Genomic DNA, 9,793 nt, shown 5'->3' with positions numbered 1-9,793 from the left:
TGGGCTTGACCTCAGTTATGAATAATGTCCCAGTCCCAGCTGAAATGTCTTTGCTTAATCTGTGAAGTACATAGGATCATTATTGTTTTCTTAATCTATCTATATTTTTCTCTCAGTGTTTCAGACTTCAGGTGTCACATCGCTGGCTGCAAGCAGGTATTTGACTCTGTAGAGGGATATGAACACCACTACAACTCCCTCCATCGCCATGTGTGCTCCAGCTGCAGACGTGCCTTTCCGTCCAACCGTCTGCTGGACATACACATCCTGGAGTGGCACGACTCCCTCTTCCAGGTCATGGCAGAGAAACAATGCATGGTAATATTCATATGGTCATTACAATAAGAGCATGACTGCAGCTGGATATATGTTGACATATGGACCTCTTTTGCATCCACACTTAAATAACTTAGAATTTGTTAGTGGACTTAAAGGTGCACTATCTTAATTTTTACACATGTATATAGCAGGAAACACTTCATTTCAATGTAAAGGTGTAATGGAGCAAAGGTGTCCTGAGCTGAGAAAAAAAGCCACACGCTGTTCACACTGTTCTCAAGGCTTTGTGTTTACCCTCAGGACGGCCTATACCCCAACCCTGTGGAAACTCGAACCCTTCTCAATGACACCAACACCGCCCACATTCAGAGCAACACAAATATCCACGTATTCCTCTGTAGAGAAAAAAATAATTCTTAAGCAAATATAGCCTCATGTTCTCCCTGTGTCTGCGTGGGTTTCCTCTGGGTGCTCCTCCCACAGTCCAAAAACACACGTTGGTAGGTGGATTGGCGACTCAAAAGTGTCCATAGGTGTGAGTGTGTGAGTGAATGTGTGAGTGTGTGTGTTGCCCTGTGAAGGACTGGCGCCCCCTCCAGGGTGTATTCCCGCCTTGCGCCCAGTGATCCCAAGTAGGCTCTGGACCAACCACGACCCTGAACTGGATAAGGGTTACAGATAATGAATGAAAAACAGCCTCTAACAATGAGTGAGACAAGACAAGAATCAACACTGGACCGACGTTTCCTTTACGAAGCACACTAAGTTCTGCTGAAAGGCTCAGACAGGACTCATAACTCAGTTATTCTCCTAGAAGCGCTCTCTAGGGGTCAGTGAATCCTTATCTTGTGGATGTAGTGTGTTGGCCTATTGCAAAAGACTGTTTCACTTCTCTAACTCTCTTTGTCAGGTAAAAACCTACTTCACATCCTGTAGTGTGGTGCCTGGCAGACTGAGAGTGTGTATTTGTCATGTTCCACCATAAAGTTGCACACTATGTAACACACAGGCCTGAAATTTGCATCTTATTGGCGAACTCACTGCCACACGGCACACCATGGCTCATTCAGTTGTGTTTATTTCCCGTGGTCCTGACCTGTAGGAGTCTGTTTTTCTACCCTCCTGGCTGAGGGAGAATGTCTGAGTTTATCGCCTACGCACTGGTGAGGAGAGTTCTCTCGCGCCAGTGAACCGTTCTCATCACATTGCATTTCCTTCACTCTGACAGAGACTGACAAACACTCTGCGTCCAAACTGTGAGTAACTTGATCCCATTAACTACTCCTGTTCTCCCTGGACTTCATTACTCTTTAACCCATATTGGTTTGTACCATATGTGTTGGTGTTTGTGGAACTCTGATGGAAAAGCACCATTATTATAATAACGCTATATATAACGCTATAATAACGTTAGCTGTTACGGATGTAATGAATTTGTTGAGAATGTTATAAACTCAGTTGTAATGAATCAGAGTTGGCTTTTGCTCTCAGCTATGAGAAATTGGGAGGAGAGGCTGAAGGGAAGGGCATTGCTGAAAAACTGTGTAGCTCTGAGCTGCTAGTGAGACCTCTGGTGGCAAAATGTTGGATAGTGCACCTTTAAACGACAGACATAAAAGATTCTGTAAGTTTAATCTCTTTGGGTGAATAAAATCTAGTGTATATAGAGACTACAATTCAATCAAAAGTCATGTCGGACGTTGTATCTGGAAATCTCTGAACATTTTGTAAAGCACAAAAAACCAAAACAATCCATGATTTGATTATACTCTTGAACCTTTATTTAAAGGGGACATTTTATATTAATTTTTTCCAGATGTTGAAATGTCTGTGACATCAAAAACCCACAAGGTTTAAACCACACAGCTCATGTCTAATCTTGCCTAAACATCTCTGTTCAGTGTCTCAGTGCCTGTTGATAATGAGCCTCTGTAAACCATGGGGAGCCCAGCAATGAGGAGCACAAACACTCACTTTTTAGTAAATTTACCTTAACTTTTTTCTCATTTATTTTTTTGCCATAATACATCCATAAATGTATTTCTTTAAGTGTGTTGTGGGTTTTTTTTAAATCTTTTTTTTTTTGTGCGCCTCAATTTAACCTCATCTTTGCACGTTCACATGAACGTGGGTCTAGCTCTGTGATTGGAGAGACTCAGGCAAGCAGGCGGGACAATTCAGAAATGGCTGGTACCTATGTAAGACAGTACAAGATTAGAAAGATTCGTCTTATCCAGTGTTTTCAGACATAGGCAGATTACAGATTATGACTAAGTTTTATTTCACGATTTTAGTTTCAGCATTAATACAATTATCAGTAAATACACTGAAGTTGGTCAATGAAATATTGGAAATGTTATTCTTTTGTCAGTTTAATAAAGGGTTAGGAGAAGTTTTTAAAATGTTTTAAAGATATTTATTAATTTATTTGTTTTTGGTGTTTTACAAAATATACCTACATTTCTGGAAATGGTGTACATTAAAAATAAACACGCAAGTATATTTTTTATTTGTTCTTACGCTCTGGAATGTTTTATCACAAACGGCAAAAGGTGTTATACATACAACCATCAATGTTTACAACAGATGGTATTTCTCATTTATGAAATATCCCAGTCTATTTTTGTAGGTATTGCTGCCACCTGTTGGCTGCAAAGAGTAAAGTTTTGTCACGAAATTTTTACCTCCAATTTTTTCCTAAAGGATTTCTTTCATTTTGGAAAAATGTGATTGTTTGCTCCTTTTTATTGAGTTTTGAAATCTTGAATACTAAAGACATTTTAATATAGCCCCATCTTACCCACATAAAAAATATGGAAACAGTCTCTTCCTATTATCCAACTTGAACCAAACATGTATTAAATCTGTCAAATGTAATATGTTTTTTCAGTACCAGTGCTTGGTGGAGGGATGTGGGCTAAAGTTCCGAACAAGTAAAGAGAGGAAAGATCATCTGATTTCAGTTCACAGCTATCCATCAGACTTCAGATTTGACAAAGCTAAGAAGATCAAGAGGTGTGACATTGAAATACTGAATTTGCTTTACATGTGAGAGGAATGTATAGCCATAGGTGTTGTTTTTCATTTTAATTGTCCTTTAGTTGAAAACCTATTATCACTCTCAGTTAATAATATAATGCCCCAGTCATAAAGGATTAAACAGTATATAGTAACTTTACAGGAGAAGGCAAAAAAAAACATTCATAACCTTTAATGCTATTACATGTGAATACATTGTTTCTCTGCAACTTTAGAGCATTTCTTCTCATCCACTCTACAAGGAGAGTTTGCATGTCATAAAGGAATGAAGATGTGTTTCCGGAAAAAGATTTTTGTGGTTTTTGGACAGCAGCGATATGTTAGTATATTACAGTACTATTTTTTTGTTTTATTCACTTTTCAGCAAAACAAAAGAGAAAAAGCCCCCTCAGCAGAAGGACGTTTGTATGGTGGTTTCTGTTGGAGAACATAGAGAACAGGATAACTGTGAATCGATGGACTTCTCTCTGTCCCAAGAGTCAGAGAGCCGTGAGTCAGTGTCTTCTGAACAACAAAAGCCACGTTTCTCATACAAGTGAGTACCATACCCATCACAGCGTATAAATATACTGCAATAAAATAATAATAATCTGTTTATAATCACAGACTATAATTCTAAATCTCCAGTGTTCTGTGTGTGTTATAGTCCTGATTCTGTTTTCCATGCTAAAAAAAAAATAATAATAAATGAGCTGAATTTTTTTCCCCCCCTTATTTCAGGGTGCCTCCATCAGTCTGCTTTGGTCAAGGCTCGGTTAGAGGCTTTAGAGGTGGAAGAAGGAAGAAGTAGGCCAAGTCATTATTTATGACACATCCATGGTGTAATATTATATGTTGTGCTTGATGGGTGCCCAATGTGTAATTTTACAATAAAATATGTTATTAACATTTGACATGGTGTTACATGACATATGGCAGCAACTGGTAAATAAAAGCACATACACAACATGTTAAATAGACTTTCCTTCCTGATTTTGGTTTAATTTAACTGTAAGACTTTTTGGTTAGTCATACCGTCCTGAGATGTTGCAATAAATTGATGTTTATAAACATTTCAAATCAGTTTTTCGGTGCTTCTATTTGACTGTATTTTATCAGAAAATCCCAAAGAAGAATAAATACACATTTAATCATATAAGGCGGAGAAAACCTGTAGAGTGGAGATTGAGAAGGTTTGAAACCTCAGGTAATTTTTTTCAGACATAAATAGGGTTATAGTAAAATGTGAGGAGAATGATTATAATGTAAAGATTTAGTCTAAAGATGTAACTTAAACGTTTACTGAAAAATAAACGGAATGTGGAGTTAAAAATGAAACCTGAAGAGAAACGACACACGCTGTTCACTTATTTCAAATTTATTGTTCAATACAAAAGATTATTCTTCTATTTTTTTCTGTACATATATGTACAATAATTTACAAACGATAAATGTAAACACAAAGTATAAATATCAACAATTCTATTCATAATTTCAAATGTGGTTGGAAATAGCCGTATGCTAACATATTCACTTATTTACAACAGTAAAAAACTCTAGGTTAATTTTAGTCTGTTGTTGTATAACCCGGGACACGGAGCCTGAAAACACCAGGAAAAAAAAAACAACTCAGAATTTTCGAGAAAGCGTCTGAATCCCAGCGAACCACTCGAGTCCGGGTAGAGACCCGTTAACAGCACGAACTCTCACTCGCTGCAGTTTACTTCATTTCTTTAGCACCAGCAGAGGGGTCCTTGAGATTAATTTTACATCTATATTCAGTTCCTGGGATTCCCGGATGTTGAGCGGGAAGTCTTTGTAAGTAGCTGGTCAATATTTGGTTTCATAATAAAAACTGAATTACTAATTTGGGATAAATTTCCCGTTAGGAAAATGAGCTGTTGGAATGGTACAGTTTGTATGTGCGAATTAAACACACATTTATTCACTGAGATTTCAGATATTTTAATGTGCTGTGGAAGCTGAGAGTCGCGATGTTGTTGGTATTTAACTGTAACATCATCCACATTCACTAATATCTCTGAACAGGTTTCTCTGTGGCCAAATAACAACTCAATTTATTTGCAAAATAGATTTACTGGAGACGGGAGGACGTTGAACTAACGTTTATGGAAGAGATTTCGTGTATTTCTAGAGTATTGATCTTGTGTAAAATCCACACACTAAAATCATCGGCCATTTTGAAAAATTGTGTAAAATAATAATAGGTAAGGTTCTGGCACTGACGCGCTGCTGAAATCAACTTTAAAGTATTTCAAACTGTTGCGCGTTTGTGTCGTTACCGCGGGAACAGCACTGCGCCGTGTCCCGGAGGCTCTTCGCTGCAGGGTTTAGTCTCAGACTGAACTCAGTGCTGTCGGGGGTTAAAGGCGCTCTACAGATACATTTAAACTTATTTTAGGTTTTAGGTCTGTTCAACTGCAGGGGATTTAAAACAGTCCAGGCTCGTGTCGGTTTAACTGCAGAGAGTGAAGCCATTGGCTTGAGGCCTGTGGAACTGTACTTCTGTCCAGGCTCGTGCCATTTCAATTTAGGCCTATTGACCTAGTTCATTCAGTCCGAGCTCGTGCCATTGGGTTCACGCCTGTTTGACTGTAGGAGAACTGCAATGACGCAGGCTCGTGCGTGTTAAACTGTAGGAGAGGTAAGTCAGTCCGAGCTCGTGCGGGTCGTTTTAGGCCTTTTGAACTTTAGTCCGTGATGGAGACAGGAGTCAGTGCAGTGGTCTCGAGAGGCTCGGTTAGGAGAGATAGTACATTCCGTAGGTGACGGGCGCTCCGAAGAGTCCGTGCAGTGGCAGCGCGGGTCGCGGGAAGGCGGCTGTGTGTCCGAACAGCCCCGCGGACCCCGCCGCACCCGCAGCCCCCGGCGTGCCCGCCGCCAGCGGCCAGGACAGCGCGAGCGCCGGCAGCACGGGCTTCACCGCCAGCTTCAGCTTCTCCAGCTCGGCTTCCTGCAGGCGCTTGGCCTTGGCTCTGCGGTTCTGGAACCAGATCTTCACCTGCGTCTCCGTCAGGCTCAGCGAGCTCGAGAACTCCGCGCGCTCCGCGATGGACAGATACTGCTTCTGTCGGAACTTGCGCTCGAGCGCCAGCAGCTGCGCCGTGCTGAAAGGAGTCCGAGGCTTCCGGTTGTTCTTGTGCTTTCTGAGAGCGCACGGGGACGGACTGCAGTTCCCTACACACACACACAACATAAAACACGCAGTATCAGCGGAGGGTCCTACTCCACCATAAACAATCAAACTTTTGGGGGCTTGTGCGCCTTGCTCTAACTGCGAGGCCTTACTTAATGCTCACAAGTGAGGCTCGAAATATCTGCACCCACAACGTGCACTAGTTTAATACAGAAGAGTGTGCCGTAAACTGATGAATTAAAGTGAATATTTAATATATCAAATATAATGTTTATAATGTGGTGTGGTAAACAAATTAGAAAAATATGTGGCTTTTGCAAAAAATTAGACCCGGTATTGGTATCAAGGGTTCAGTTTCCCCAGTGCTTCAAATAAAAGACTGCTCAAATTCACAAATTTACAATTTTTATGGCTTAGAAATTTAACAAATGTCGACCCTGTCCAGAAATGTACCTCATTTCAGTGAAAGCTGGGAGATGCGCTGATTGGCTGTGGGAGGATTCAGGCACATGGTGCAGTGTATCACGGGACAGTGTATGTGTGTGTTATAGAGTCATATGGGACACCCATGTCACAGGCTACGAATGAATAAAGCCATTTTATTCAATTTCAAAGTAAAAGTTAATTATTATTATTGCGAATGTTCATTAAACGAGTTTTGTGAAGAGGGTCCTGATGCACTGAGAATAGAAACAAAGTTTTAAGTGACCTCCTTTTTAACTGGAAAAATAATTGTTTGTTAATAGCCTCCTTTCAATCGAATTAACTACTTGTACCGCTCTGAAAATGTTTGTGTCCCTTCGTTTAAGTGACGCCATATTGACAACACGAATAATAACAAAAAATAATGTTTGTTAAATGGCCTCCACAAAATGTTTCTCTCTATTTAAAAACGTGGGAACGTGTTGTCCCCGTAAAAAAACTTTTTTGGGAGTGTCCTTATTAACAGAATACGTTTGTTAAAGTGTCCCTTAAAGCAAGAGCAAGAGTTTTTATTAAGTGTGTCCTGCAAACAAACCTTGTTTTATAGTGTCCCTGTTTTCTGGATTTAGCTCTTATTTGGTGACACGAAAAAACTCACTCACTGTACAACAGGCTCTCTGACAGTGTCTTTATAACAGCGGAACAAACACTCAAAATCTGTCCTGTTTTAGACGGCTAAGATATGCGTCCACAGATTAATAAACATCAAAGAGAGAGAGGGGCTAAACTATATTTTTGTGGTACTTACTAGGTGGTGGGGTGTACGGAGGGCTCTGGTACCAGCCCCCACGAGTGTGCTCCTCCTCGGCCGTCCTCCTGGAAGAGAGAGGGGTTCTATCCGTGCCCCGGTCGGAGATGAGCGCCTCTACACTGAAAGGTAGGCTCCGCGCTTTGCTCTTTAAGTCGCTCCCAGCGCTGCTGTCCCCGGGCTGAGTCTCCTCCTCTCCCGCCTGGACCCGCACTCCCACTGCCGAGCTCATGGTGCTCGGTAATACACCGTTCTTTAATAGTTCTTCAGCAAAGACAGCGGCTCTACAGAAAACCATGAACGCTCAAACAACCGTGCGAAACCATAAATGGTCCTTTGCTTGTTGAAATGGTTCAGGAAATAAAACAGTCTGTGGGCTTTAGAGCACTAGACACGGTTCTGTCGTTGTTGAAAGGTCCCTTTTCAGCAAAATACAGAAGCCTCTCGGTTTAGTGTGTGAGGTAAAGGGGCCGTAAACGTCCAAACCCTCTCCGCTATTCCTCCGCCGTGGCCCCGTCACTTCACTCCTCCGCGCCCCGCTCCGCTTCCTCATATAAAACTCACCCCAAACTTCGCCTTTTGTTTTTTCACTCTGCCGTCCACAAATCAGCTGCGTGCTAGGCCACGTGAGGCTCCGCTCCGCTCTTTCTAATTGGCCCGCTCCGTCGCCATAGCGACGTCAAAGCGAGCTTCTCATTCAGCCTCGCTCTCTCCTACACAGCAGAATCTAAAATGGTCCCTTACTCCCTACGAAGTGAGCTACTCCGATCTATAAATACTGACCCATGCACACAAACAGTACGAATATGAGTTACTGAAATGAGATTCAGAAACATGCGCTCATTTAGACTCCAGAACATGCAGCCATTAAGCAAAAGTGTGAGACCCCGGTCAAAAGGATGTTTAGCTGATTTTCTTGTGAATGTTTTACAGGGACCAAACGTAAACACAGCATTTTCTGCTTTTTTAATTGCACAGTTTCTGGTTGTTAATTTTCCGAGTTATACATGTTAGAAAAATATATAATATTAAATAAATTGTGCTTAATTATGTCAAATGTAGGCCCAATTTTATGTTTGAAGTTGAGCTCTAACGTGTGCTTTACATTGTGCAGATGTATTTTCCGTGTAAGTGATATTTTTAATTCACAAAGAAAATCAATTGAACCACTTTTGCATAAATATAAGTATAGTATAGTAACCAAATGTGGCAAAATAAAATTCTTCCCATAACTTTGTTTCGCTGACACCTCTGAGTCAGGTTTGAAATGATTAGAGATGCCGCGGGGTTGGCATGAAATCTTAGTTTTTCCTCTTGAGCTACTTTCACAGTGTACTACAGAGGGAAGGGTGTGACATTTGGGAGTCAGCCTTAGACTTATGTGATGGCTGCGGGGCTTCACAGTTTGAGCTCATTTCTTGACATTAAGAGTGATTAAGCAGATTAGAAAAAAGAGCGAGCGAGAGAGAGAGTGAGACGCTTGTTAGCTCGCTCTAAACCGCAAAACAACGTCTTCTTTCGACTTGTTCGAAAACTTTATTACTAGCTATTTGTTGCTCTTATCAGCGTTAGGCCTCTCTCATTAATCTGGACACACCGTGATAGAGTGGAACGCTTTTTTGTTTGTTTGTTTTATAAATTCTATAAATAACTAAATAATTAAAACATTTAATACACACCTCAAACACAGTACTTTGAGGGTTCTTTATTATATCCGTAAAACAATATAAAAGATAGGTTAATAAAATGCAGTGGTAATGGGACAGTTATCAGTACAGGACCAAATATACGATGAAATCCTGCCAAAAACACCCTAGATTCGTCGTTTATACTTTGTGTATTGAACCACTCGTTAAACTTTGTGTAAACTGTGTGTACACTTTCACCAGTTAAATCAAGCTGAGTCTGTTAGGGTTGATAATATCGCGAGGTGATTGATAACGGACGTGAGCGAGTGGAGGATGGTTGTGTCACGCTGCATTAGAGCGGTTTAAAGCCGCCCTCGGCTCTTTAAAGCGCGGGTTAAAAGGATCCATTCAGCGGCGGGGCAGAGACACGAAGCGCGGAGCAGGCGCCAGACTCCGAGACACGAACGTCACCTCCGGGAA

At 41.1% G+C, this 9,793-nt stretch overlaps 2 protein-coding genes and 1 long non-coding RNA gene across 5 annotated transcripts in view; 2 read left to right on the top strand and 1 right to left on the bottom strand.

Annotated features, from left to right (window-relative positions):
• The window catches only part of znf511 (zinc finger protein 511), a 6,999-nt gene extending 2,658 nt beyond the window's left edge, over positions 1–4,341 (top strand). For all 3 annotated transcript variants that reach the window (XM_066679678.1, XM_066679677.1, XM_066679676.1), the window contains 4 exons: positions 117–318; positions 3,170–3,294; positions 3,683–3,853; positions 4,039–4,341. In XM_066679678.1, coding sequence (XP_066535775.1) covers positions 117–318; positions 3,170–3,294; positions 3,683–3,853; positions 4,039–4,108 — 568 coding nt within the window. In that variant the 3' untranslated portion in view covers positions 4,109–4,341. The remainder of the gene's footprint in view (positions 1–116; positions 319–3,169; positions 3,295–3,682; positions 3,854–4,038) is intronic.
• Positions 4,342–4,782: 441 nt separating this feature from the next.
• On the bottom strand, positions 4,783–8,197 carry msx3 (muscle segment homeobox 3). The gene is made up of 2 exons (XM_066679430.1): positions 7,686–8,197; positions 4,783–6,495 (listed from the first exon to the last, which is right to left on the bottom strand). The coding sequence occupies exons 1-2, from the start codon at positions 7,981–7,983 to the stop codon at positions 6,059–6,061; spliced, it is 735 nt and encodes a 244-aa protein (XP_066535527.1). The 5' UTR covers positions 7,984–8,197; the 3' UTR covers positions 4,783–6,058.
• LOC136705719 (uncharacterized) overlaps positions 5,016–9,793 on the top strand; it is a 31,043-nt gene continuing 26,265 nt past the window's right edge. Inside the window, exons 1-2 of the long non-coding RNA XR_010804076.1 lie at positions 5,016–5,115; positions 7,689–7,814. This is a non-coding gene — a long non-coding RNA (uncharacterized lncRNA). The remainder of the gene's footprint in view (positions 5,116–7,688; positions 7,815–9,793) is intronic.

This window comes from Hoplias malabaricus, chromosome 8, assembly GCF_029633855.1.
Source record: "Hoplias malabaricus isolate fHopMal1 chromosome 8, fHopMal1.hap1, whole genome shotgun sequence".
NCBI lineage: Eukaryota > Metazoa > Chordata > Actinopteri > Characiformes > Erythrinidae > Hoplias > Hoplias malabaricus.
Note: the sequence above shows the minus strand (reverse complement) of the source record. Positions and strands in the feature narration are given on the sequence as shown.